This window comes from Rattus norvegicus, chromosome 2, assembly GCF_036323735.1.
Source record: "Rattus norvegicus strain BN/NHsdMcwi chromosome 2, GRCr8, whole genome shotgun sequence".
Taxonomy (NCBI): Eukaryota; Metazoa; Chordata; class Mammalia; order Rodentia; family Muridae; genus Rattus; species Rattus norvegicus.
In genome coordinates this window covers 176397036-176424974 of record NC_086020.1, presented here as the reverse complement: position 1 = coordinate 176424974, position 27939 = coordinate 176397036, and the positions used below count along the sequence as shown (strand labels likewise).

Below are 27939 nucleotides of genomic sequence, written 5' to 3'. Positions count from 1 at the left end.
TTTGGCTCCCAACTGTCAGGATACCTTTCCCATTAGAGCTCCAACTCTTCCAGGCTGGGCTCACCTGGCTTGCAGCTGAGCACTTTCTGCCAGCTTCACCCCACCTCTCTCTTACTCAAATCCCCCAACATCCTGTTTCCCAAAAAGCATCTCTCTCACCTCTGGGGTTCTCAAATGGACTAAAGCTTCTCTGAATTGCCTCTCTGGCCCTGCCCCCAGCACTCCAAGAGAACTGAGTATCAAATACTACCTTAACTAGCAGAAAGGTGCTGAATTGCTCTCAGAATCCTTGAAAAAAAAAATCTCACTAGTACTTCCCCATTCCGTGTTCTCTCCCCCACAGCTCCTGCCGTGGAGAAAGGAGATGATCTAATGAGGCAGTTTTCCAGCTGGGACTGAGCTCATGGGGAGACAGGATGAAGTGTGGTAAAGGCTTTTCTCAGGTTCCAGAACTCCATGGTGAGGCTTGGGGCATGGAGGAATGTGGTTATGACCAAGCTCTGAGTCCACCAGAAAAATGAAGTGGTGGGACAGGTGGGCTGGAGGACTCAGTGATGTACAGCGGGCCTGAAGGCGTGGCCGTGCCCATTCAACTACGAAAGTCCAATGTGCCCAGGGGGGGTACACAGGAAACTGTGACTTCCTCCTTTTCCTTTCTCTCCCCTGCTTAGCATCAAGGTCACATGGCCCTGCAGTGACTTCTGACCTGTGTTTTAGTTGGCAGTGTTACCTTGGCTTGATAACAGCTGTTTATTGTTCTGTTTCCCTCCATGACCAATGCCCCAAACTTCCTCTTTGGAACGATAGTCACCATGCAAAGACCAACAAGGTACTGGCTCATGCCAGCTCCCCGAACAATGGAATATTTTCATCTGATTTGTTTGTAAGGAATTTTTATTTTATATGTATGTCTGCGTGTATGGACATGTAGCACTGTGAGCCAATGGAGACCAACAGACGGGGTCATATTCTCGAGGACTGTAGTTATAGATGTGGCCGAGATGTTGGATGGGTGTTGGGAATCACGCTCAGGCCATCTGCAAGCACTGACGGGACTGCCCTTCCAGAGGTCCTGAGTTCGATTCCCAGCAACCACTTGGTGGCTCACGACCATCTGTAATGGGATCTGATGCCCTCTTCTGGTGTGTCTGAAGACAGCTGCAATGTACTGATATAAATAAAATAAATCTTTTTTAAAAAAAGTTTAAATAGTATTTATGTGCCTGTGTGAGCATGGGTATGTAGTACGCTACTGAATGCCAGCAAACATCAGGGCAACTTTCAGGAATCTGTTCTCTCCTTCCACCGTGTGGATCCTGACGACCCAGTTCACATTGTCAGGTTTGGCAAGCAGGTACTTTATATCTGGTCCCAAACCTGTGTCACTGTGTAACCTTGGCTGGTCTGGAATTCGGTAGACAGACCAGGCTGGGGTGAGCCAGCAAACCATCAAGATGGTCTTTAATTCATTTGATCTTATTTTGAAGATTTAGTCATGTTGGGGGGGTGCATTCCACTGTGCACGTATAAAGGTCAGAGGACAACCCCTGGGGGACTGCCTTCTCCTACTTTTATGTAGGTAGGCTCCAGGGACTGAGCCATCCCTATGTATTTATTTATTTATAGATTATACCTTGTTGTTCTGCCAAATTTGGCCTTCAAGTCTTAGACTCAGGTGATCCAGCTGCCGCAGCCGTGCAAGTAGCAGTGACCACAGCCACTTGGCATCTTGTTGAATTTTTGTGTATTTTCTTTTTAACACGTTGTCGGGGGAGTATGCATGTGTGTGCGCGCGCGCATGCAAAGTCTATGGCATGAGTCAAAGGGCAGCTTGTGAGTGGCACGTCTATCCTTCTATGTAGATCCTGGAGATTGAATTCAAGTCACCAGGCTTGGCAGCAGACCCCTTCATCCACAGAGCCAATATCTCTGGGCTGCCCACATTGACATTTTAAGCAAAATAGCACAGGGGGTTCCATCAGAGGGACACAGGAAAGACACAGCAACTGTGGGACTGCAGATGCATGTGTGTTCCTCTCTCTCCTTTTCTGACTCCCAGTCTGGTTCTCTAAAGCCATATTCCTTTCCTGGCCTTTTCTGACACCTCTCCTTTTCGCAGAGAGAGCACTCTGCACCACGCTGAGGAAAAAAAGACGACAACAACAAAACAACAAAAAACCCGAGTTCTTGTTTGGCTCCGTCGCTCTAAACATCTCCAGTCTCCCTTTCCTTCTCTATTACATGCATGTTGACAGTGTGAACATATCCCTCCCTTGTGCTGCCCCACCCACCACTGTTGTTCAACTGGGAAGAAGTAGGCTGTTCTACCGACACCCATCCCTTGTAGGTGAGCATGGGCAGGGGCTCTTACAACCCAAAGCTCCAGACCAACACCCAGATTCCAAGGGCTCTCTGTGGCGCGTGCCAGGCCAGAAGACAGGCACTCCCTGGCTCCTCTGCTCTGCTCAGCAACCTCCAGTGCCTTGTGATGGCCACATCCAATTCTTCAGCCTCTCTGCCCACCCTCTTCTGGTCAATGGCTCTAGAGACAGCGTGCTGAGTACTGACAGTACTGTCCAGTTCCTTGTTCTGAGGACTTGTAGGTATCACTGGCTTGCTGGGGAATTTGGCTGTACTGTGGGTACTAGGTAACTGTGGTCAGAATGTGCTACGGTTCTAAAACCTTTGTCTTCAGCCTGGCTCTGGCAGACTTGGGCTGGCCCTCACTCTCCCTTTCAGAGCAACAGAGTCAGCAACGGATTTCCACTGGCCTTTTGGAAGTGCCCTCTGCAAGATAGTTCTTAAGATCACTGTCCTTAGCGTCTACGCTAGAACGTTCCTAATCACAGCACTGAGTACCATGCACAATACCAGGTGGTGGCCAGGGCTGTGGGACCAGGTAGTCACCTCTCAGTCTTTTGGGCCTGTGTGGTCACCCTGGCAGTGTGGGTGGCAGCTGCCCTAGTGACTGTGCCCACAGCAATCTTTGGGGCTGAGGTTGAGTTGTACGGCGTGTGCCTCTGCCTTCTGTGTTTTCCCAGCAGATTCTGGCTAGGGGCTTACCAGCTAGAGGGTAGTTCTGGCCTTCATCATGCCCTTGGGTGTCATTACCACCAGCAGCCTGCTGCTGTTGGCCTTTCTACAACAGGAGCAAGGATGAGGCTACGACAGCAGCAGGACAGCCGAGTGGTAGGTTGCTCTGTCTATATCTTGGTGGCTTCCTTCACCCTCTGCGGGTTTCCCAACCATGTAGTCACTCTCTGGGAATTCTGGTAAGGTTTGACTTGGTGCCCTAGGACAGTACTTTCTACACCATCCATATTTACATCTTCCCAGTCACCACCTGCTTGACAAATGTGATCCATGGTCTCCTCTGACCAGAGCCCCAGCAGGTTCTTGCCAGCTCCTTCAGAGGTCTCTTGGTCAAGACTGTGGCCCCAGAGAAAGGCATGCATGGAACAAATGGCCCTCAAGGAGGTAGGTGGGCACCCAGGAGAGTGGCTCTTCTCTGACACAAACACAACGGAACACCTGCGTGAAGGATGCAACCTGAACACTCTTCTGAGACCTATCAGGGGCAGAGCCCAGACTCTAGGGAGAAGCTGCTCTCTGCCAGGCTGCAGTGTCCCCAGGAAAAGTCTGATCTTTGATCAACAACTCTGGGTGTGACAGAACTGAGAAGCTGGAGTCCAAACAGGAGGTGGATGTGGCAAAGCTTATCTTTGGAGATGGCACTGAGAATAAACCAGATCATCCACTTTACCTTTCATGCAAGAACTTTAAAGGACAACTTAGACTAACAGGTCAGGAGTCAGTTCTCCCTGCCCTAGTCACTTTAGAATAAGGCATCCATTATGTCCCTTTGGTACCAAAACCAAAAATGTATCCTCTGGCCACTCAGCTTTTTGTCATCTCAGGGGTTTCCACAGAAATGATGCAGAGGCCTCCTCTTGAATATTTGTCTGTTAATTTTGCTGCCACAAGATGCTCGCTAGAGGGTTGGGGATTTAGCTCAGTGGTAGAGCGCTTACCTAGCAAACGCAAGGCTCTGGGTTTGATCCCCAGCTCCGGAAAAAAAGAAAAAAGAAAAAAAAAAGTTGCTCGCTGGGAATCTTGGTTGCCTGTCAGACCCTGAGTGTATAGCCTTTGAGAATAGCGAATAGATCTGTCTCTTTCCATCAAGGATGCAAGGGAGACAATCACAAGGGAAAGCCATGGGTCTGGGGTGGAGGGACTCAAGAACAGAAAGGTTTGGAGGCTGAGGGTCAGAAACCAGAAGCTAGTCTCCTAGTGCAACTGCGTTTCAGCCAAGTGCCAGGGCCTGTGGGTTGGAACCTTCCCCTCAGGCAAATTACTTTTATAAGTCAGTTCTTTTAAAATCGGAGAGAGGGTTTCCTGAACCCAGGCTAAACTCAAACCATAAAGCTGCAGGTAGCTTGGAGCTTTAACCTTGATCCCAAATGCTAGAATTCCAAATGCTAGCCATGTGCCAACAAGTTGAGCTTTTAAAATTCAGAACATTTTTGCCTTCTCTTCCTTCTTTCCTGTGTGTATATGTATGCATATGTATGTATGTATGTGTGTGTATGTATATTTGTGTTCACACTTGCATGTGTGAAGGTCAGAGGCAGACATAAGGTTTCTTCATTTCCTTGTTCTTTTTAACATATTATTTTTATTGAGACCAGGTCTTACTACCTAACCCTAGCTGACCTGGAATTCACTCTATACACCAGGCTGTCCCTCGAACTCAGTCTCACCTGCATTTGCTTCCCACACGCTGAATTACAGGCATGTACCATCTCGCCTTGCTTTTATTTTTAAAAATTGCACTTAACTTGTGTGTTTGGACGAGGAGACATGTTTCCAACTGCATGCAAGGTCAAAGGACAGCTTAGTCTGTTCTCCCTTCCACCATCTAAGGTTCCGGGATTGAGTTTGGGCATTAGGGTTGCTGGCAAGGATTTTTTTTTTTTTTTTTTTGGTTCTTTTTTTCAGAGCTGGGGACCGAACCCAGGGCCTTGCGCTTGCTAGGCAAGCGCTCTACCACTGAGCTAAATCCCCAACCCCGCTGGCAAGGATCTTTACCCTGGCAAGGATCTTTACCCGCTGACGCATTTCTCTAAACCCTCCATGTGTTTACTTCATTCCCCCCACTCCTATCCCCAGAGCTGAGGACGGAACCCAGGGCCACTGAGCTAAATCCCCAACCCCACATTTCATTTTCTTTTCTTTTTTCCCTGAGACAAGGCCTCTCTATGGAGCCCTGGCTGTCCTGGAACTCACACTGTGGTCTAGGTTGACCTCAGAGATTCACCTGCCTCTGCCTTCGGAGTACTGGGATTAAAGGCGTGCACTGCTACTGCCTGGCTAAAACGTTTTTAATTGAAAAAAAAAATCAGTGTATGGGGTGAGGGCATAGACATCAGCTCCTCACAGATGGTTGGGAACTGCCCAGTGTGGGTGCTGGTGGTAGGAACCAAATTCAGGTCTTGCGAAAGATCAGCACACACTCTTGATTCCCGAACTAACCACATCTTATTTTCGAGCAAGAGTCTCTCAGTGAAGCTTACCAGTAAGTCAAGTGCTTCAGGTGCTGCTGTACCTGGCTTTTATGTGGGTGCCAGGTACACAGGTCCCCGTGTATGCATGGCATCTACTGTATTGAGTCATCTGTGTGCACTTAGTTCTGATTGGCCTCCAACCCAATATATAGCCACAGCTGGCCTGGAACTCCCGATTCTTTTCTCCTCCCAAGTACTGGGTTCTCTAGGTGGGACTGCCATACATAGCTTTCTACTTGTTTTCTAGAAGCTGGGACCACATCTCTGTTAATGAAGTGCTTGTCTAATCCTTTAAGTTCAAGATCTTAAACTGAACAAAGGGTTCAGGACCAGCTCAGTCTAGACCCTGTCTCCAAAGATAAAAGGATCTAGCAGTGCCAGAGGCAGGGTTCCTAGTACTGGCACCTTCCATGGGAAACAGAAAGGAGAAAGCGAGGGCAGCTGGCAGACAGGTACAGGTGAGCCACTGAGGTCTCGATGTTATTTTACGTCCTAGTTTATAGTCTATAATGAAGTCTCATGATCTGCTCGTGCATACCCATACATGCACACCGCAGACACACACACGTAATAAAGTAAGAACCAGCAGGATCTCGCAGCAGGAAAATACTTGGCACAGAAGCCTGGAACCTGGGTTGGATTGTCCAATCCACATAAAGGTGGACAGACAGACCCAAGCATGCAAAGTTGTTCTTTAACCTCCACCCGCGTGCTCTGACATGCACATTACCACTCTACCACCACCAAAAATTAGAGACAACAGCAAGAGCAACAGCTCAGGGTAAGATACTTGGAGCACATGTACTGAGTGCCTGAGTTCAAGCTCCAGCATCCAATATAAAAACACTGGACTCGGGCTGGAGAGATGGCTCAGTGGTTAAGATCTTCCCGAGGTCCTGAGTTCAAATCCCAGCAACCACGTGGTGGCTCACAACCATCTGTAATGAGGTTTGATGCCCTCTTCTGGTGTGTCTGAAGACAGCTACAGTGTACTCCTATATAATAAATAAATATTAAAAAAAAAAAAACACTGGACCTGGTGGCACTGGGGAGGAAGCAGCACCCCGAGACCCTCTGGTAGTCTAGAGAAATTGGCATGCTCCCCACTTGGTCTCAAAAAACCAGCAATCAAGATTGACACGAACTAAAAGGTTAGTCCTTCCATGCCCCCTTTGCAATGGTCTCCTGAGTAGGAGTACCCCTTTGGTTTCCACACTCATTTAAAACCATAATGACCCCCCATTCACCTCCAAGTCCCTGAAGACCGCCACTCCCCCCCCCCAAAAAAAACCTGTAATGACCTAAGTTGGTTATCAGATAGATCGTGCTTGGGGGCTGCTTCAGGAGAGAGGCGGCAGCAGATGGATGGAGCACTTACTCCATCCCTGTCTTCAGGACCAGGCTCTGGGGACGCTTTGTAACCAGGTTGTCACTATGTCACTAGTCACTCAAGGCCCCAGCATAGCAGCAGCTATAAAGCTTCAATAGCTCCAGGCACCACAGCCAGCTCCACAGTTGCTGAGAACCACCCAACTCAAAAAAAAAAAAAAAAAAAAAAAAAAAGGCTGGAGAGATGGCTCAGAGGTTAAGAGTGCTCGCTGCTCTTCCAGAGATCCTGAGTTCAATTCCCAGCAACCACATGGTGGCTCACAACCATCCGTAATGGGATCTGATATTCTGGTGTGTCTGAAGACAGTAACAATATATCCACATCCATTAAATAAATAAATCTTTAAAAAAAATCACCTGACTCACAACGTATTAAAGGATGGGGACAAGATTTAATTAGCCTCTTGATGTTTAATTTCCTCTTTATGTTTAAAGTGGCTCCAAAATGCCAGGTTTATTCCTAGCCATGCAGGAAGGTGGGTAAACCTCCCTACCTAAGCTTTCTTCCTCTTCCCCCGCTGCAGGGCCTCTGCAGGCCTGGCTGGGTCCGGATATTGCCTTTTCTGAGGATATCTGCTTTACAGAACCCCTCGGGGGTAAATATTGACAAGACCAACTCAATTAACTGCATGTGCCCCGGTACTGAGAGGGCAGCACGGAGGAAAGGGTGTGGCAGTGGAGCGCTGTGTGTCCAGGCTTAGAGTCCTCCTCTAAGGGAGCAGCATGGTTTTGAGCAAAGAGCTGGACCCTGGCTCTGGGAGCACACAGTCTCAGAGCTTTGAAATGGCAGCGGGGCAGGGGACGGGGGCGGGGCAAAATTTAAGACTTTAGGTTCAGAAAGCAGGGTTAGGGAGGGGACAAACATGGCACAGACGATCAGGAGGGAGGGAGCGGCTCTGGGCTGATGCTGGGTTGGGGCTATGGTAATAAGGCAGCAAAGGAACCCAGCCTCTCCCAACTCACTCTGGAAATCCACCTAGGTTTTTCTCCGCTGCTCTGGGGAAGGCTGGGAAACTGTACTCCTTTTCTGGAGGACTCCTCCACCTGACCCTTCCATGCACCGGCCCAGATGCTGAGGGCTGCCTAGACCACAGCTGCTAAACGTCAACTGGTTGGACACGGAAGCATGGCTGCTTGTTAGGCAGAGCAAGTGGGGGCTGGCTTCTTGGCCTGGCAACTTTTTTGCACCCATTGTGTAAAAGAAAAACAACGTGGGCTGGGCATACTGGCTCATGTCTGTGGTTTCAGCATCGGGAGGCCGAGGCCAGAGGACTGCCTTGAATCCAAGGCCAGTCTGGGCTTCCCTGTAAGACCTTGTCTCAAAGATAATACTAAAGTAAATAAATAAACATAGAAAACGATTCCTATGGCCCAAGAATCCCATTAGAGAGAAAGTGCCTCCAAAGGGCCAGAGGCTGCTGGAGGGGAAGGAAGCAATCCCACATCTATGTGCTGCCCGTGCAATTTCAGTTCTCCTTCTCAGTGGGGTCCTGAGACCCTTCTCACCCTACCTTACAGGCTGTGGGGGTGCACATGCACTGGCCCTGCCCCCCCCCCCAAGTGTAGGACCTAGAAACAGGAAGTGGAACGAGCCAAAACCAAGAACTGAAACCAATTACTACCATTCCAAGTGACAGAGTGTACAGGCTGCTACTCCGTGAACGAGGCCCTGGGCTCACAGGGTGGGAATGAAAATGGGGGGCAGGGAGGGGAACCGAGAGGGGTGGTTAGAGCCAGATGTGCCCTGTGAGCACAGCACACAAATAAGATGCAAATTAGTGTTCTAATGTCTGTATCATTAACAGCCAGCCGCTGGAGGCTGAACGGCGCTTCATTTCCAGCCTTGCAATTTTGAGATGTTTAATAAGAGTTTGAGCAGCTGCATCCATTCATGCCCTCTTCTGTGAGGTAGTGACAGCCCCTTTTCAGAAACCGTGGTCACTGCCTTGCTGCAGGCACGGCAGTCCTCAGAACGGGCACTGAGACAGCACCTCATGCGTGTCAGGTCTTTAATTTTTTCCCTGCCAGAGCTTTTTCTTTCTTTGCTTCGTTGTTACTGTGTTTTTTCTGTTTAACAATTCAATTGGCAGAAAAATGGCTATCGCTGGTGGACATTAGGGTTGCAGTGAAAAAAAAATCCCCCTCCCCCAATTCTTGCTTGCCACCGTGGGAGACGAGGTGAGGGTTCCTAGAGGTTTCCCAACCCACCTCAGAGCTTCCTCTGAGGAAGAGGAATGGCTCTAAATGGCTGAGGAAGAGTTCTGAATGGGAGCCCCCTGACCTTCGATGAAATAGGTCACTGTCTCCCTAATTCCTCAAGTTCAAAGACATGGAGCTAGAAGTGCCTACAATCTTCTTTTAAAAATATAAAACAGGTGCGGTTGGCTTTGGTACAAAAAAAAAAAAAATAAGAAAACAAAACCAAAAACAAAACATTCTGGTCCCTGTATTCTTCCTTCCCCACCCCAATACATTATGGCTACCTGCTCCATCAACTCCAAGGAGCCAGAAATCCATGGAGGATGGAGAGAAAGAACAGCAGAAAGAGGCTAAGGGGAGTGGGAAAAGGGACATGGTCCTACCCACAGCCCTTCTGAAAGGGGCAGTAGGTTCTATGGCCACAGATGGGTGTCACTGGGGTTGATGTTAGGTTGTGTGGCTAAGGCCAAACATATCCCAGTGGTATTAAAGGAGAGGCCCTCTGATACCTATGGCTTGGTTCCCATGTCTCTGGCCCTTTAAATCACCCCCCCAACCAATAAACAATAAATAAATAATTTTTCCTAAGGAGGGGGAGAAGGCATGTAAAATCGGCATCTGTGGTGTGACTGTTGGAGAACACCAGGGGTGCGGTGGCCTCTAAGTCCCCATCCCCATGGCCCCTAGGTATCCAGGGGTCTTGGGAACTGGCAAGGACAATCGGCAGTCCTTTCAAGGTTTGCCCCTTTACTAATGTTCTTCAGTGGGGGGCACCAGGCAGGGGGAAGCGTCCCCTTAGCTCTCTGAGGCCGTAGGCTCCCCATCTCGGCTTTCTGTCTCTTCGGGAATGTCCTGCATTCGGGTGAAGTCTGTAAGGTGACAGACAGGGTAGGGTAATGAGTGAGCAGGCAGGAGCTCCCAAGAGGAGCAGTGCAGACTTACACAAAGACTCCCAGGGTGGGGCTGGATGACCCTCCGGCAGCAAAGTCACCTTTATAACAGGAAACTCTAAGAGGTATTTGATTCCTTGATAAGGGGGAAGAGGAAGTCTTTAAAACGCATCAGGGGTTATGAGCACTAACTGCTCTTCCAGAGTCCTGAGTTCAAATCCCAGTAACCACATGGTGGTTCACAACCACCTGTAATGGGATTTGATCTCTTCTGCTGTGTCTGAGGACAGCTACAGCATACTTATACGTAATAAATAAATAAATCTTTAAAAAAAATGGATTCCGGGCTGGGGATTTAGCTCAGTGGTAGAGCGCTAACCTAGGAAGCGCAAGGTCCTGGGTTCGGTCCCCAGCTCCAAAAAAAAGAACAACAACAACAACAACAACAACAACAACAACAAAAAAATGGATTCCTACTACTTCCAAAGGTTGGGGGTCACCAACCAATGGAAAAGCACTGCTTCCTTCTCAAGGATTTCACCACCAGTTTGTCTTCTCACAGAACAGGGAAACCGTCCCTGTCTCTCCCAGCATTACCAACCCTCAAGGTGTCACTTAGCGTACATTCAGAAGTCACAGTCCCAAGGGCTTGGACCCAGACCCCACAACCACTCTTGGGTCTCACCTCGTGGACTGTGGGGTGGGGACAGCCGGCTACTGACTTCCTCCTCACTGCAAGTATCAGGGTCACTGCTGTCCTGCAGTCGATCCTCGGGGCTACCAAGTTCTTGTGCCTCTCGGTCATCAAAGGGTCGGTGGAGGGAACGAACAGTCACAGGCAAATCCAGGCGGTCATGGCCTCGACTAGGCTATGGGAAGAAAAGCACAAGCTCAGGGGATGAGCAGTGTGCAGGCACGGGTGAGCCTTTTGGGTCCCAACATGCATTGTCTCTTGGGGTTCACCAATGACTCCCTCTCAGGAGATCCACCACCCACTTGATATCCTTAAACACTCCACATCTGCTGGGCTCAGTTGCTCCTCCAGTTGGCCTTCATACACAAGAACTCCAAGTACCCATAATATGCCACATAGACTAATAGAAATATTTGTTTATTTGAAGTGCCGGAGATTTGCACAGGCCTCTGCAACTAAACTTAGCCTTAAGTTTCTTTTCAGTTTAACTAGTACTTCTTGTCTATGTGTGTGCACTCGTGTATAAAGAAGTCAGAGTCTCAGGTTAGACCTGAGAAAAAACATTCCCACAACTGTCTGATTAAAGAAAGCAAGCTATATTTCGAAGTGCCCAGGGTCTGGCCAGATGACTGCCCCTGCTAAGTCAGGGTTTCAGAGAGCAGCCCCTCATTGCCTTCTGAGGTCTTATTTATGGGAAAGGGTTTGGGTTGATAGAAAACAACTGTTTAGATTGGTGTGAGCATCTGGACAGAGGAGATTCAGGACTCAAGGCTGGCTGCCTGCCTGCCTGCCAGTAGCTTAAGTGCAAGAGTATATTTCCTAAGGGGGTAGGATAGCATCATAGAGTTAAAAGTTCAGCATAGCTTGAAAAATAGTGTCCAGGTACATTAGATTTAAGAAACAAACTTACTCTTGTAAGGGATGGAGACTTAGTAACAATTTATAACAAAGTGCCTCCTTAGCAACAGAGCTCCTTACTATAGGGCAGTTTCATCGTCAACCTGGGGTGTCATTCCTTTTTTCTTATTTTCTTTCTTTCTTTTTTTTTTTTTTTTGGTTCTTTTTTTCGGAGCTGGGGACCGTTCTTATTTTCTTTTAAAGATTCATTCATTTTTACTTTATGAGCACTGGTGTTTTCCCTGCCTTTATGTGTGTGAGAGGATGCCAGGTCTCTTGGAACTTATGTGGGTTCTGGGACTTGAACCTGGGTACTCTAGAGACAGCCTGATTCTTTCTTTCTTTCTTTTAAATTTTATGTGTACTGGGGGTTGGGGATTTAGCTCAGTGGTAGAGCGCTTGCCTAGGAAGCGCAAGGCCCTGGGTTTGGTCCCCAGCTCCGAAAAAAAGAACCAAAAAAAAAGGGGGGGTTGGGGATTTAGCTCAGTGGTAGAGCACTTGCCTAGGAAGCGCAAGGCCCTGGGTTGGGTCCCCAGCTCCGAAAAAAAGAACCAAAAAAAAAAAAAAAAAATTCATGTGTACTGATGTTTTGCCTCAGCGTATGTATGAGGGTGTTGGAAACCCTAGAACAGACATTATAAGGCTGCGAGCTGCCATGTGGGTGCTGGGAATTGAAGTTCTGGAAGAGCAGCCAGTGTTCTTAACCGCTGAGCTATCTCTCCAGCCCCAGGTGTCATGTCTTTAAGTGGCGGTGGCGGTGGTGGTGCACCCCTTTAATCCCAACATTCAGGAGGTAGAGGCAGAGTTTGCCAGGTAGGCAAACTCTAAGTCTCAGTCTAGAGTCTAGACTACACAGAGAAACCGTCTAGAACCACTCGTCCACCCTCAACCCCCCCCCAAAAGTCATCCACTTTGTTTTATGACACAGGGTCTCCTACTGGAGCTCACCAAAGAGGCTAGGCTGGTTGGCCAATGAGTTGAGAGGATAAACCAGCATCTGCCTCCCAAGCACGGGGATTGTGAGCATGTACCACATGATGAGGGTTCTGGGGGAGCAAATTTAGGTTCTGATGTTTACAAGGCAAGCATTTTATCAACTGACACAAATCTGTTGCCTGCTGTCATTTGGGCTCAAATCCCCGCCAGCTAAGAGTCCTTCAGGTTCTGCAGGCTCCTAATCACAAGGGTCATATCACTACTCCAGGCGGCCTTACCTGGGGGGGATTGAAGCTCAAGTACAGAGCGTCGCCTGCTGGAAGGCTGCGGCGCCGAGGGTCCAGAGGCCTGCGAGCCCAGGGTGCTTCTGCCGGGAGTGGCTCGTTTTGGCCCAAGGCTGCTAGCTGCCGGCGGATCTCTTCAGCCTCCCGCTCCAGCAGGGCCCGGGCTTGCTCGCTCTCCCGCAGCCTGGCCTCCAGGCTGCCAGCTTCAGTTGCCCGCTCTTCCCCGAGCCGCTGGCAGCGCCGCAGCTCTTCCTGCAACAGGCTGTGCTGCCTCTGCAGTAATGCCAGCTCCGTGGCCTGCTTCTCGGGAGTTACAGAAGCAACCGCAGCCCGGCCAGCTTCGCCATCCCGAGAGTTGGCTCGGGATAGCTTTTCCCACCGCTCAGGGCCTTCAGGGAACAGGGCTTCCATCAATCTTTCTTGCTGGACCACAACAGCCTGGAGGGTGGGGTGAGGCGAAAAGGTGATTCAGAAGCCATTTCTATCCACTTTTCTCTCAATCCCGGGGACCCAGAGAGCTTGGCTTGGGGGAGCACTTAAGCCTGTTAGGAGGACTGTCATCGGCATGGACACCTTTGGGTAGCTCCTCCCTTTCTTCCCCACTCCAGCCCTGGCTCACTGACCTGCAGGCCTTGTAGGAGTCCATACAGATTGACCAATGGTTGTAACGCCTCCTGAGGACAGAGAAGAGGGTGAAATAGTACCCAGGCTTCAGGAAGGGTAAGTACTGGAGGTTATCAGGAGGGTGTGGAAATGGTGTCTAGAGACAGACTTAAGAGTATAGATTCTCCCCCCACCCAAACTGGGTTATGATTTCTCAGATAGTGGCTTTCATCTATCTCCTCTACCACAGAATTCCCATCTCACCTCCTGTGGTGACCTCAACTGATTTCCATTCCGATCCTACAGAAATGAACAAGAATGGGAAGTCAGCGGGCACAGACCTGGGAACCTTCCTCAGCAGCTGTCTACTGAAGATCCATAGGCCAGCTGTGCCCTTTCTCTGGCCACTCCCTGGCTCTCCAAGAACCCACCTTCTGGCTGGAATCTGAGTCTGCTCTACAGAGCTCAATGGAGCCATTGAAGGTTCTGGCCTCTCCGTCTGTGGCAGAGAAGAGAAGGAGGAGCAGAATATACTTGTACCTGGGGCCCCTCCTCCCTTATTAAGTCACTCCCATCTTGCTTTCATGCCCTGTACTCACTGGCAGTGACCCCAGGACAGCTACCACTGTCAGCTTCTACGGGTAAGGCTGGTTCTCGGGCTGTCAAAGGCAGGTCCACACAAGGGCCCAACAACAGGTCTTTCAGGCCTTCCACTGCAGGAAAAGAAATGGAGGGGACAGGAGACAAAACCCAGTGGGGATCCACCCAACACACATCATTTGGGTAGTGGGGTTTCAGTTGGCCATGTGGCATCCAAGAGACATCAAAGATGCACAGTGGCAGCACAGCCTGCCTGAGGGAGAGGCCTCCAACAGCAAGCTCAGATCTCTTCCCCTTTCCTTCCCAGGAATTAGACCAGGACAAACCCAAACCCCCCCATGGGTTGTGGTGTTGAGTGAACAGCCTAGGCTCTTCAGTGGCCTCACCTTCACGGAGGGCATCTTTGAGCAGACGCTCGCCTCGAAGGGACTCAAAGGACTCAAGACGGAAAAGGCCCCTGGGCAGGGTGGGCGGGGGCATTCCGATGAAACCAGCTTTTAATGCCTGGAAGTGGACCATCTCAGCAAATAGCTCAACATTCATCTGTAGCAGCTCCACCAGCGCCTGGTTTTTCTGCTGCAGTTTCGCTGTGGATAGGAACAGGTTAAGTGTGGAAGGACCAAGGACCCAAAGAGCCTGTGGAGGGCAGGCCAGGGACAGCAGAGGGGTAGCCCAGGGTCAGCAGAGGGGTAACCCAGGGTCAGCAGAGGGGTAGCTCAGGGTCAGCAGAGGGTCAGAACTTAATTCTTGGCCTGGAGCATTCCCAAAACCAAAAAATCGCATGTGTGGTATAAATCACCATTACTTTTGTTTATAAAAATCTATGAATAGGGACTGGAGTTTTGGCTCAGTGGTTAAGAGCACCGGCTGTTCTTCCAGAGAACCTGGGTTCAGTTCCCAGCAACCAAAGAGCAACTCACAAGTGTCTATAGCTCCACTTCCAGGGGATCTGGAAAACACACATGCAGGCAAAGCACCAATACAGGTAAAATAATAGTAAATGCATGCATCTTAAATATCTGTGAATAAGGGTTCAGGTTGACCATCTCATCTTCTTCATTTCCTTCAATTAGAATACTTGTAGAGGGCTGCAGAGATGGCTCAGTGGTTAAGAGCACTGACGAGGTCCTGAGTTCAAATCCCAACAACCACATGGTGGCTTACAACCCTCTGTAATGCGATCTGATGCCCTCTTCTGGTGTCTGAAGACAGCTACAGTGTACTTATATATAATAAATAATTATCTCTCAAAAAAAAAAAAAGAATACTTGTAGAGTGCTCACTCAGAGAGCAGAGTAACTTGCAGTTAGACACGGCATTTGGACTGTTTTGTTTTTGTTTTTGAGACAAAGTCTTGTGTAGCTGAGGCTGGCCTCAAACTCCTTATATAGTTGAGGCTATCCTCTGTGGTATTTTGAATGAGATGTTTTCATCAGGCATTTGAATACTTGGTACCTAGTGGGTAGCTGTGTGGGGAGGATTAGGAGGTGGAGCCTTGCTGGAGGAAGTAACTGGGGGCAGGCTTTGGGGTCTCAAAGAACTCAACCTTTCTCAGCTGGTCCAGTGGTCACGTCCGCCACCCGCTGTTCCCACCATTATGAACCCTAACCCTCTGGAACTGTAAGCCCAAAAGAAACCCTTCCTTCTCTGAGTGGCTTTCTTTGGTCATGGGGTTTTATCACCACAATATAAAAGGAACTAGGGCAGACTTGAATGCCTGATCCTACCACTATGGATCCCAAATGCTGGGATGACCAGTGTGCACCCCCACAGCTCTCATTACAGGACAAATTTAACCTTTTTTTTCTTCACTTTCGTTTGTTTTCCGAGATAGGGTTTCTCTATGTGAATAGCCCTGGCTGTCCTAAAACTAGATTTACAGATCATTTTAGCCTTGAACTCACAGAGATCATTCTACCTCTGCCTCCCAAGTGCTGGGATTAAAATCGTGGGCCACCAAGCCCAGCAGTAACCTTTATTTTTAATCATATGGGTGTTCTGCCCACATATATGTCTATATACTGTGTACATCTGTGCACCATGTGCAGGCAGTGCCCTCAGAGGCCACAAGGGGACACTAGATGCCCTTGGGACAGAGAGATAGTAGTCTATTTTACATATACCAACACGCGCGCGCGCGCACACACACACACACACACACACACCCCAATACACTTCACATTGTTTTAAACCCAGCTCTTTTTCATGTTTATTTTGGACAGACTCTCAGCTCACATGAAGCTTTCACTTTCCCTGAGATCATTTTATTCTGTGTGAGTTTTGCCTGCTCATAGGTATGTTCATCATGCATGTGCCTGTGAATGAGGTGGCCCAGGGCATCAGAGATCCACTGCACTGGAGTTAAACGATTGGGAGTCACCAGGCTGGTGAGAATCAAACCTGAGCCCTCCGATGGAGAAACCATTGCTTTCAACCTGTGAGTCATCTCTCCAGTCCCTTTTTGAGCCAGCCTTTCTGAGAGCAGCATGGTATTTTGTGTGGATACGGTATAGATCAGCCCACTCCCTGGAGGGAACTTACTCTTGATCCTCCGGAGGTACGCCTTATCCTCTGTCTCGATCAGAGGGAAGTCCTCCCTCGACGGGCATCTGCAGAGCGACAGGCAGGTTGGTTTGTGGGAGACACTAACAGTCAGCGTTCTCTCCTTTGCACATGACCCTCCTCTCATACCGTGGCTTTAGTCCCTCTTGGCACCAATCCTCATCTCTCTAACTCAGGCTTACAAAGGATATAAAAAGCCTGCATCCACCTCTAGCTCTGGTCGCATCATCGGGAGAGCCATTTTGTCAACTTTTGTTATTGTTGCCAACTTCTGACTCTCTGTGGGTTGCAGCATTGATGTATGTGGTGCTGGGGGAGGGGCCCAGGGCTTCCAGAATGCTAGACAAGCACTCTAACAATTGAGCTACAGCACTAACTGTGTGTTGGGTTTTGGTTTGGTTTGGTTTGGTTTGGGTTTTTGGACAGGGTTTCTCCTGTAGTCCTGACTATCCTGGAACTCACTCTGTAGACCAGGCTGGCTTCGAACGCAAGAGATCCACTTGCCTCTGCCTCCCCAGTGCTGAAATTAAAGGTGTGCACTACCACTGCTGGGCCTATTGTAGTTTTTAAGACAGGGCCTCAGCCCAAGCTGGTCCTGAGCTCCTCATGCATTAAGGTTGGCCTTTAACTCTGAATCCTTCTGCCTCCACTTCCCAGGCATTGGGAATATAGGTGTTAATGCCACACCAGGCTGTCCTCAACATTTTGGATAAAACGTGTTCAATTCACTAACATCAATGCTTCAATCACCCCCATTCTTTCATTTTTAGAAAGTAGAGGTAAGGGCTGGAGAGATGGCTCAGCGGTTAAGAGTACCCGACTACTCTTCCAGAGGTTCTGAGTTCAATTCCCAGCAACCACATGGTGGCTCACAACCATCTGTAAAGAGATCTGATGCCCTCTTCTGGTGTGTCTGAAGACAGTGACAGTGTACTTATATGTAATAAATGAATAAATCTTAAAAAAAAAAAAAACTAGAGCCTTCTTCCTACTGCCAGTGATGTATGAGGCTGGCACTATGTCACTGGCTGGCAAGTCTGCCACCACCAAAGAGCTCTACACAAACCGTTGTCAGTTCAGAGTGCTTTGGAGGGATAGCTGGGTTATCTGGATATAAATTACAACTTTTCATGTGATTTCTCTTATCTTGACTCATCTTGTCTATTCCCAGCTTCTGCCCCAACCTCTCATGATGAGTTAAGTCCCCGGAAGTATTCCACCTAGGACTGGAAGCCGTATGTACACGCAGGCACACACTCACAAGCGCACGCTCTGCTGGATGACACGGATCCAGGTAGTACGGTCATCTCGAGATGCTGCGTGTACTTCATACATTTCAGGTGGGCCAGAACTGATCAGAAACATCCCTTTCGCCTGGTTGGCAATGTCTCTTACGATGAGATTCTGCAAGGATACCACTGAGGGCTTGTCCTGTCGGGGAAAAGGGAAGAATTCAGCCAAGGCACCCTAACCCTTAATATCTGGGTTTCAGTTCTAGAATACCAAAAGGATTGAACATGGTGATACATAACCAAAACCCTAGGCATCAGTACCAGCCAGGACAATTTAGATGTGCGTGTGGGTCCCTTGATACATTCTCTGTCCCTCCTTCCCTCCAACTTCTTCCCTTCCTCCCTTCTTCCCCGCCCCCTCTCTTCTGGGTCTCACTATGTAACCTAAACTGGGGTTGAACTCACTATGTGGCCCCGAACAGCCTCAACGTTGTGACCCTTGGGCCTCTGCTCTCCCAGCACTGGGGCTTGTGCCTGCTTTACTTTTGCTGTAGTTGCTGTTTTTGAGATAAGGTCTCACTCTATGACCCTGATGGGCTTGGAACTTGCTATGTAGACAAGGCTGGCTTAAACTCAGAGATCTACCTATCTCTGCCTCCCAAGGGTGGGGTGAAAGGTCTACTCTACTGTTCCAATGGTAAATTTACTTACTTATTTAGTTATTTTTTAGATGTGGGGGGTCTCATGTCGTCTAGGCTGGACTTTGAACTCACCGTGTGGTTCATGACCCTGCACTCCTGATCCTCCTGTCGCTAACTCCCAAGAGCTGACATTACAGGCATGGACCGCCAGGCACTAAACTTTACCTTCGTCATCCACAAAACGAAGTTAATGACAGCTTCCCTGACGGGGCAAACCTGCCCGAGCACAGCAGCGGGACCTGGCGGCTATCTCACGTTTCTTCTTTTTTCTTCTCTCTCTTTTTTTCCCAGAGCTGAGGACTGAACCCAGGGCCTTGTGCTTGCTAGCAAGCGCTCTCTACCACTGAGCTAAATACCCAACCTCCTCACTTTTTTTTTTACATAGATAGGGATTGGACTCAGCAAGACTTTCTTGGGCTGGGTAAGAAAATGGATGAGAGAACAGAGGAAGGCTCACCAGGGACGTGAAAATGTACTTCTGGTCCTTTTCCTGGAGAAACACCAGCACATCTGTCATCAGTAGTAAGAGGACATCTGGCCAAGACACAAAGTGGGAAAATGGTCAGCACTGAAGGCTCAAAGCAACTGTTTGCCCCCTCTCCGAGGACCAGGCACACCCCCACTGGGTTCCCCCCAACCCCCGCAATTGCTTCATCTTTTCTGACCTCTGACCTCCAACCTCACCATTTTTTTTCCCCAGAGCTGGCTAAATCCCCAACCCCAACCTCACCATTCTTTTGTTTTTCCTTCAATATTTCAAGACAAGGTTTCTCTGTGTAGCCCTGGCTGTCCTAGAACTCACTCTGTAGATCAGGCTGGCCTCTAACTCAGAGATCGCCTGCCTCTGCCTCCCAAGTGTGGCCACCACTGCCTGGTTCAACCTCCTCAATCGTACAACATGGAAATAGAGGGGACAGGGGTTGGGGATTTAGCTCAGTGGTAGAGCGCTTGCCTAGCAAGCACAAGGCCCTGGGTTCGGTCCCCAGTTCCAGAAAAAAAAAAAAAAAGAAGAAATAGAGGGGACAAGTTGCCGATGCCAACACAAAGGAACTCTTGCCTCAGAATTTTTTTTTTCTTTTTTCTTTTTTTTCGGAGCTGGGGACCGAACCCAGGGCCTTGCACTCGCTGGGCAAGTGCTCTACCGCTGAGCTAAATCCCCAACCCCCCCCCTTTTTTTTTAAATCGGCCAGTTTTAGTCAGGTGTGGTGGTTCCAGCACTCACGGGGAAAAGGCGGGCAGATCTCTAAAAGTTTGTCAGCCTGGTTTACAAATCAAGTTCTAGGCCTGCCAGCAAGATATTGTCTGAAAAGAATAAGTAAAAAATAAAAAAGAAAGAAAAAGCAAAAATAAAAAACACCCAATTAATAAATAAAACCAACAATAACAAAAAAATCTAAGTCACCCAATTCTGATTCTTTGAAGTTTATTTTGTATGTGTGTTTTTGCCTGCGTGTGTGTCACATGCATGTAATCCCCACAGACGCTGGAAGAGGGCGCTGGATCCCCTGGAACTCAAGTTACACAGTTGTAAATTGTAAGCTGCAGTGTGGGCGCTGAGAACTGAACCCAGATCCTCTGCAAAAACAGCTCTAACCACTGAGCCATCTCTCCAGCCCGACTCATGCTTCTTAACCTAGGGTCTTCAGCCCCCCCCCCACCAGAGTAGCCATGCTTGCTTCAGAAACTCTGTAAACCGGCTGCTGTTACACAAACACTTACACATTAACATACAGGTTCAAGTGATCCTCCTGCCTCAGCTCTCGGATAGCTGAACTACAAGCAAGTACAAGCAAGGACTTGCTTAATCCAAGATATTTCTAAGTCACAGGATTCCCAGAACAAGACAGGTTGTGCTCTTTGCCTTTAAGTTGTGTCTGACATCTAATGCAAGCACCTTTTTAGGTGTTCTAATACACTGACATATTCCTGTCTCTTACTTTTTGCCAAAGAGAGGGACAAAGTAAGTTTCCTTCCAGGAGAGCAGACTGAAGGCCACCCCTCACCCATGACCTGTGACTGATCTCATGTCCTCTAACCCCAGCCAGCCCTGCTTCAGTTTCTTTCTCCTGCCCCACCCTCCAGGCTTTCAGACTGTCATGGCTCCTGTACGCAGAGGAAGGGAGGAACCAAAGACCAATTCTTTGAGACCTGAATGGCACAGTTAGGAACACACAGTCACCCTTTGCCTGTGGGGATTCTTACTAAAGCGTGGACACAGGAGGGGAGGGCTTTCGCTAATCACTCAGAAACAGAGCTCTCCAGCCTTGCTATTTTTACCCCTCAATGCTGGGTATTCTTAGCTGCGGCGTGGGAGGGATGGGAAGGAGAGAGAGGGATGGAGGAGAGAGCCTAGTAAGGACTAACAGGACGCAAGCCCTAGGGGTAGGAATTTCACAGCATAGATGTGATTGTGTATGGGCTCTGGCTTCGGGTACCCCCCACCCTTCACCTCTAAAACCGAGGTTTAGGGGTGTTATTTTCTTGTCCTGATTTAGGGGCAAGGATTTTAACTGTAGATAAATTCTAAAAGGTGAGCCTGGGATAGTGCACCCTGACACTCCCATCCCCACCCCCACCCCAACACTGCCCTGTAGTCCCATCTCCATTCTTCAGCCTCTCAGTCCTTCCCCAGTGTTCAATTCTCACTCTGGGTCTCCTAGATGCATTTCTGTTGCGATTCTGGCCGAAGTTTGTGCCTCTTCAGCACTAGGTTTCCCTCTGATTCTCACCCTTGGTGAAAGGCTGTAAAAATAGTCCCTATGGGGACTGGAGAGATGGCTCAGTGGTTAAGAGCACTGACTGCTCTTCCAGAGGTCCTGAGTTCAAATCCCAGCAACCACATGGTGGGCTCACAACCATCTGTAATGCAATCTGATGCCCTCTTCTGGTGTGTCTGAAGACAGCTACTACTGTGTACTTTAAAAAAAAGGTGGCTGCAACTCATACAGAATAGGACCACTGACCTTTAAAGCGGCCTGTGGCTGTCTTCCAGAGCAGGCAGCCATCATGGATAAGTTTTCTCCGCAAAAGTTCATCTCGGCCGAAGGGGCCCTTGCCAGGAACAGGGGTCTGAGCCCGAGGATCCATTCGGTTGTAAATCTCCTGAAGGCGGGCCTCTTTCTCCAGCTCGTGTACATCCTGGTCCACATTGGACAACAACTCCTTTACTAGCCCTAGGGCTGCTGCCAAGTCTTGGTACTCCTCTTCAATCCCTGGTACCAGATGTCCAGAGTGAGAGATAGTTTAACCAGTACCACTCCAACCCAACTCTACCTGAGCCTGCTCACTGCTCCCCACCAATCCTGCTTCTTCCCCTGGATGTCCCCAGGCAGGCCCTGCCCCCATGCTCTTCCTCACCATGGGAATTCTGCAGGATCCTGTTGATGAGCACTGGGTATTTGGTAATCCGCTGAGTTACCAGGAGAATGCACTCCTGAACCCCATGCCGCTTCAGCACAGCAGAGCGGGTCATTTTCTGTAACGGAAGATGAAAGACTAAGGGGACAGAAAGACTGGAGTCCAGGCTCTGAGGCTGGCCCACCCTGGTATCCGCCCCATGTTGGTCTAGGCAGACAGCTTCTCGGAAATGAGTAACAGAATGTCACAGGTCTGTGGTGACAAGCAAACCAATGATGGCATGAAAACTAGACCAACATCCTCTTGCCCAGTAAGGGGTGACTGTTGATTTAAGAGATGCCTTTAATAGCAGTACAGGAAGGGAGATAGATCTCTGAGGTTTTAGGCCAGCCGCATCTACACAGTGAGTTTCATGACAGCCAGGGCAGCACAGAGAGACCATGTCTCGACAAATGAAAGATATCTAGGGGCACAGTTCACAAGGGTGTTGAGGGACTGCCCTCTATGAGGACACAGCTCCCATATGCTACCCTGGGAGAGTTTGGGTTTGAGCCATGAGAAGGCTGGGCTTGGACTTGGGCTTGGAGAAGCTTGCTCACCCGGATGAACTGTTGGAAGCGTTTGTCTCGAGCGTACAGCTCCTTATAGAGCTTTAAGGCCTTGGTGTGGCGGCTGCAGAACTCTGAGTAAGTCTTGCGCATCTGCTCAGCGTTGGAACCTGAGAACTGGAAGCCAGGAGAGCAAGACTAGGTCAGCACTTCCTACAGAGCCGCACCGCAGCCCTCAGCACACCCCTGGCCTTCTGTTAGCTTCCTCCTCTCCAGCTGTTCCCTGCTTTGCTTCCTTCTGGCCACCAGAGTTTGCTTGGAGGTAAGAACTGTTTACTCCTTGGCCAGCAAGATGGCTCAGCAAGTAAAAGCACTTCTGACAACCTGAATTCAAACCTCGCATGAGGGGAAAGAACCAACTCCCAGAACTGTGCATTCACAGACAGGTTCACGTGTGTCTTCTCCTACCTGGCTGATGAGCAAGTCACCCAAACGATGGATGACAAAGTTCCGGGTGCTGCCTGGACACAGGGCCTGGCGCCGCCGTTCCAAAAGCTGACTAAGGAAACGTGTGTGAATGTCACTAAGCTCGTCCACACAGGGGAACAGTCCCTGGACCACTTCTGGCTCCATCTGCAACTCTTCCAGCATCCCAGTGCGGAAGAGGCGGGTCATAATCTTCAAGGTTCTCACATGGTGCAGCTCGGTCTGGATCAGCTCTGCGAGACAAAGGAACATGGGTCCCCTCTGTACTCTACCTCAGGCACAACTCATGGGGCCCTAGAGAATCTCTTCCAAATTAATGCTTGTGCCGCTGTCAACTCAGACCACTTCCTTGTCATTTCAAGCAGTAGACTAGGGGTTGGGGATTTAGCTCAGTGGTAGAGCACTTGCCTAGCAAGCGCAAGGCCCTGGGTTCGGTCCCCAGCTCCGAAAAAAAGAAAGAAAAAAAAAAAAGACAGACACTGTCTCGGGGTAAAAAAATGTAAGAAAGAGAAATTAAAATCACACAGAATATGTTCTCTGATCATCATGGAATTAAACTATAAATAAAACATAACACAGTCTCCAAGCACTTCAAGCAGTAGACTATTTTAGAGCAAGAGTCCTGTGTATTAGGGGTGTAGGTTTCCCAGTTCCTGGCACAGTGTTGGGCATGGGGGAGGCAGAATGAAGACTGAGGACTGAGTTGAAGAAGAAATATAAGTGGGGCCTTGGAAGCTGGGTACGGTAGTACGTACTCATAATCTCAGAACTCTGGGGGCTGAGGCAGGAGGATGGAGAGTTTGAGAACAGCCTGGCCTCCATGGTGAGACTCTTATCTCTTAAATAGAAAATAAAAAAATCCCAACAGCACCAAGAAGTAGGTGCACAGGGACAAGCTGGTGCCAGCTGGGTACATGGAGGTCAAGGATGAGATGAGGGTGTCCCGACAGGTAGGTGACAGGGAAACGACACAGGTAAGCAGAGCCGTTGGCATACCCTGGTTAACAAGAAAGGGACAGGGGACCAAAGTGCCCTTGGCGTACCGTAGATGACATCTTGCTTCTTCATCACCTCCTTTTTATGCTGTTGCAGGAAGCTGCTGTCCACAGCAAGGCTCCATGAATCCGCCTCGAAGTCCTTCTCGTCCATCTCAAAGTCACTCATGAGCTCGTTGTAGAACACTTCTACACCTGCGCACGCAGCAGTGCAGGCGGCACCTCAGAGCCCAGCTCTCCCGTCCCTGGATCGTCTCCCTCCCCATCCCAGGCTTCTCACACCGCCATCTTGCCAACACACTTCTCCCCAAGGCCAGGTCTGCTCACCTTCATCAATAAGGGACTCCACGGACAGGGTTCGGTTCCGCATGTTGAGGGAGTCTGTGGACTGGGAGAGGATCTGACGCAGCCCCAGAGGAGACTCATCATTGAAATGTCTGAAGGAAGTGGAGGCCGTCTGCATCACCCCAACTCGGGCAGGAGGTCCCTTCCCAGGTTGGGACCCAAGGTTGGGCTCCTAGGCATAGCTACTCTGTGCTCAGACTTATCTTTCTCATATCTGTCTCCAGTTCTGAACTCAGGGAAAAAAAGAGCGCTCTCGAGGGCTTTGTACTCTCTCCTGCCAGGCCCCCTCTTCCCCAAACAGAAGCTCACCCAGCAATGTTGGTAGTGGAAACACTTTTGGCCAAAGACAAGGAGGACAGGCCACGACGAGAACCCAGGAGGGACTGCCGGAAGCTATCGGAAGGGTAGATGGCAGACGTTGGCCGCTCTCTGGTGGTTGCTGTAAGGAAGGAGGCCAAGCAGAAGAAAATTTAATTCCTTGGCCCTTTGCTCTCCCAGGTTCCTCAAGTAGAACCAAGGTGGACTGTCGGGCCTGTCCTCAGTTCCTTAGAGTCAAAGAAAATTGGCAAAAACCCATCAAGATAATGCCACTGTCCATTGTGCAAGCCTCTGTCATGAATTAAGAGCTGCCCTTATATGTTCTTCCAGATAAGCCTATACGCAAACTGAAGGCCAGAAATGCAAGACCTGTCTGTCTGCGGTGATCCAAGCTGGTAAGAAGGAACTGAATCCCCAAACGAAATACCGATAAATGGCTGTCATAACAGGATGTGGCACGGCTCAAGTAACCAGCCATCCTTGTCCCTCATCTCTATTTGGACTAGCCTGTCTAGATACTAAGCCCAATCCCTTATGCCACTCCCACCCAAGGCACATCCACTTAAAAGGAGCTGTGTATGTGGGTATGACCTGAGGGGGGCAGCAGAGCCCATGGGCTCAGGGCTTGGTGGTCCTGTGACTTCCCTATTACTCACTCTTACTTCGGAGAGAGACGGACTGCAAGGCAGTGTTGTTCCTCAGCAGTGCAGCTTTCTGTTGCTGTGAGACAGAGCAAGAGAGAGAGAGAGCCATCACCCAAAGACCAAGGACAAACCAGGATCTGGCGGCTGCCCTCTTGGAGAGAAAGCTAACCCTGCAGTTAAGGGCATCGGGATGGGTAAACTCACGTTGCAGGGCAATGCTTACGTAGGTCTGGAATGCCGCATGGCAAGGAGAGGGGCATAGGGTAGGGAATGAGTGGAAAGGCCCGCAGCTATGGCACTGCCCTCCCCGAAAGCCCTCTGCCCACCCTGCCATCTCACCTTCTGCTTGACCTTGGTACAGTTGGCCAGCGTGTCCTTACAGCGGTTGTGGATGGTCACGTTACATGCTAAGAGGGTAGGGTAGAGAGGGTGAAGGGAGGGCTGGGGTGGCACAGGGGGTGACACACCCACATGTAAACACTCAACTTCCCAGGCCATATGTCCTGCAGACGCTCTCCTGGCTTCCCAGAGTTGTTGGCCATTATCACATGCCTACTGCTCCCCCAACCCCCCTCTTCCTTCAAGCAGGAACTGAAGTGAGAGGGGTCTGGTGTGGATGATGCAGAAGGTTGGGAAAACCTACGGCCTGGAGGACCAGAGGGAAGAAGGGTGTCTTCTGCTTGGGAGGAGCAGAATGCACAAATGAGACAACACTGAAGATGACCATAGGGACTCCCAAGACCAGAAGCTGACAGGGCCAGAACGCACCTTGGTCCCTGAGAAAAGCTCCCTACTCACTCCACTCAATGCTCATTTCGCAGATGAAGAGTCTGGTCTGAATGCTGCTTGCTAACCTGGGTCACCCGGCTGGCAGAGAGCTAGGAATTACACTTAGATGCGCTCAGATCCAAAACTCTTCCACACATATGCCAGCGGCTTCTGCTTATTGCCTCAAAGTCGGGACCGGTGGTCCTTCCCTTTCCCATCTTGGCAGCCTTCTGCATTAACTCCATTCTGGGGGCCTTCTCCCTTGTAGGCCCGGGAAGTTCTGTTCCCCAGTAAGGCAAACTACAGCTCCCACACTCCATCTGCTTCTCCCCCACCCCCATCACCCCACCTCTCCATGAAGTAGCAAAGGAAAAAGGAGTAGCTGAGCCTGGACTGGGGACCATGGCTGTTCCCTTCCTGATGTGTCCTCGGCTCCAAAGCTCCCACCCCCACCCCGCCCCAAAACACCACAGGAAACTCTGCTAACTCAGGCAGACAATGCCCAACACCGTGCTCACTTCCACAAATACAAGGCAAATAGGGTGGAGCAGAAGGGACCGACGGAAGCTGGGCTATGGCAGTGCCCACCCCTTGGAGCTCCCTGCTCCTACCCCCAACACCTAGTGTCTCTGGATCAAGCCTCCGCTTTCCACCTGCTCTCAAAATAGTGCTACCCACCTCCCCAGTTCCCCTGGCAACAAGCTTCCGGATTGAGTATTTTGCCAGGACTCTAGAGGGATCTAGATTGGGGTTACCTCCTCGTCCTTTTGGCTCTAAATCAAGTGGTAAAGAAGTAGGGGGGCAGGCCTCACTGGTTCTTTCTGGGGTTCCTTTGAAATGTCCCAAAGGGATTGGGAGGCTACAGCTGAGTCGTGCTGGTCAGCATCAAGCTACAATACCCTCATCTACTCAGGGGAAGGCATGGGGGTGGGGGTGGGGCAGGGCGGAGATGGAGCCCTCTGCACCGGTATCCTATAGGAGGTAGAAATTCCTCTATGCTCCCTGGGTAAGGGGCTACCCTGGGACAGGAAAAGGGCTAGACATAGGCTCGATTAGGAGTTTTGAGTCCTTCCCTTCATCACACAGATCTCTGCTGAACAGCCCCAGCTTGTCCTTGAATCAGCAGACTTCTGTTCTGCTCACATGCGACAGAAAGGCAGGGGCAAGGGATCCTCAAGTCTGAACTGTCCAGGGAGATGGGCAGAGGCAGCTGCAAGGCTGGCATCGTCCCTCCACTCCCACCCTGGTTCATAACACACATTCCTGCTCCTTCTCCAGGCAGTTCCCCGAACTGTCAGCAGCTGTTCAGGGAGCGAGGGGGATACCCAAGCAAGTGACAGCTGCCTGAGAGTAACAACAGCCTCTGTCACCCCACACCCAAGAGACCAACCAGCTTATGCCACATTCCAATAGCCACCACCCAGTGTGAGGAAGGGCAGCAGGAGACCAAGCACCTGAGCACGGAGCAAGCCCAGCTGGGATCCAGAAAATAGAGTCCCTTTAAGGATGCAGGGTGGGAAGGGCAGACGGAAGAACTAGGGTTGATGGTAACCAAGTCTAGGTGACCTTTGGGACCGAAAACTTACTGGGACAAATGAGGGCTTCCTTGGCTGTAATGCTCTTGTTACAGGCATAGCACATAGTCATGCCGGAGACCGAGATGGTGGTGAAGAGGTGGCCGTTGGTATAGCGGGCATCTTTAGCTTCCTTCATCTTCTCCTTTTCCCGGGTCTGGAAAGGTCGAGAGACAGAAGTGAGGCTGGGAGACACCCAGGTACCTGGCGTCCAGAGAAACAGGCTGAAAGCAGAGGCATGGGAGAAATGCTTGCCTAGAGAGAGGCTGGAGTGACAACAACTGCTAAAGCACAAGCCGCTATGCACGGGTGTCCGAGACGGCTGTCCAGGCACGACCAGGCCCTGGGCAGTC

The 27939-nt window shown here is 49.9% G+C and overlaps 1 protein-coding gene and 1 pseudogene across 11 annotated transcripts in view; one reads left to right on the top strand and one right to left on the bottom strand.

Annotated features, from left to right (window-relative positions):
• Window positions 2489–3643, top strand: Rxfp4 (relaxin family peptide/INSL5 receptor 4; annotated as a pseudogene).
• The window catches only part of Arhgef2 (Rho/Rac guanine nucleotide exchange factor 2), a 57270-nt gene continuing 38127 nt past the window's right edge, over window positions 8797–27939 (bottom strand). For 7 of the 11 annotated variants that reach the window (XM_006232643.5, XM_039102312.2, XM_006232646.5 and 4 more), the window contains 21 exons: window positions 27599–27743; window positions 25584–25651; window positions 25257–25320; window positions 24592–24721; window positions 24265–24374; window positions 23986–24132; window positions 22925–23175; window positions 22508–22633; window positions 21909–22026; window positions 21515–21763; window positions 19009–19085; window positions 17880–18049; window positions 16598–16665; window positions 14443–14643; window positions 14056–14169; window positions 13888–13955; window positions 13721–13756; window positions 13477–13527; window positions 12848–13291; window positions 10728–10911; window positions 8797–10021 (listed from right to left, as the gene is read on the bottom strand). In XM_006232643.5, the coding sequence (XP_006232705.1) occupies window positions 9948–10021; window positions 10728–10911; window positions 12848–13291; window positions 13477–13527; window positions 13721–13756; window positions 13888–13955; window positions 14056–14169; window positions 14443–14643; window positions 16598–16665; window positions 17880–18049; window positions 19009–19085; window positions 21515–21763; window positions 21909–22026; window positions 22508–22633; window positions 22925–23175; window positions 23986–24132; window positions 24265–24374; window positions 24592–24721; window positions 25257–25320; window positions 25584–25651; window positions 27599–27743 (2895 nt within the window). In that variant the 3' untranslated portion in view covers window positions 8797–9947. The remainder of the gene's footprint in view (window positions 10022–10727; window positions 10912–12847; window positions 13292–13476; window positions 13528–13720; window positions 13757–13887; window positions 13956–14055; window positions 14170–14442; window positions 14644–16597; window positions 16666–17879; window positions 18050–19008; window positions 19086–21514; window positions 21764–21908; window positions 22027–22507; window positions 22634–22924; window positions 23176–23985; window positions 24133–24264; window positions 24375–24591; window positions 24722–25256; window positions 25321–25583; window positions 25652–27598; window positions 27744–27939) is intronic. The other 4 variants (XM_017590882.3, XM_063281840.1, XM_063281842.1 and 1 more) reach the window with 2 other exon arrangements.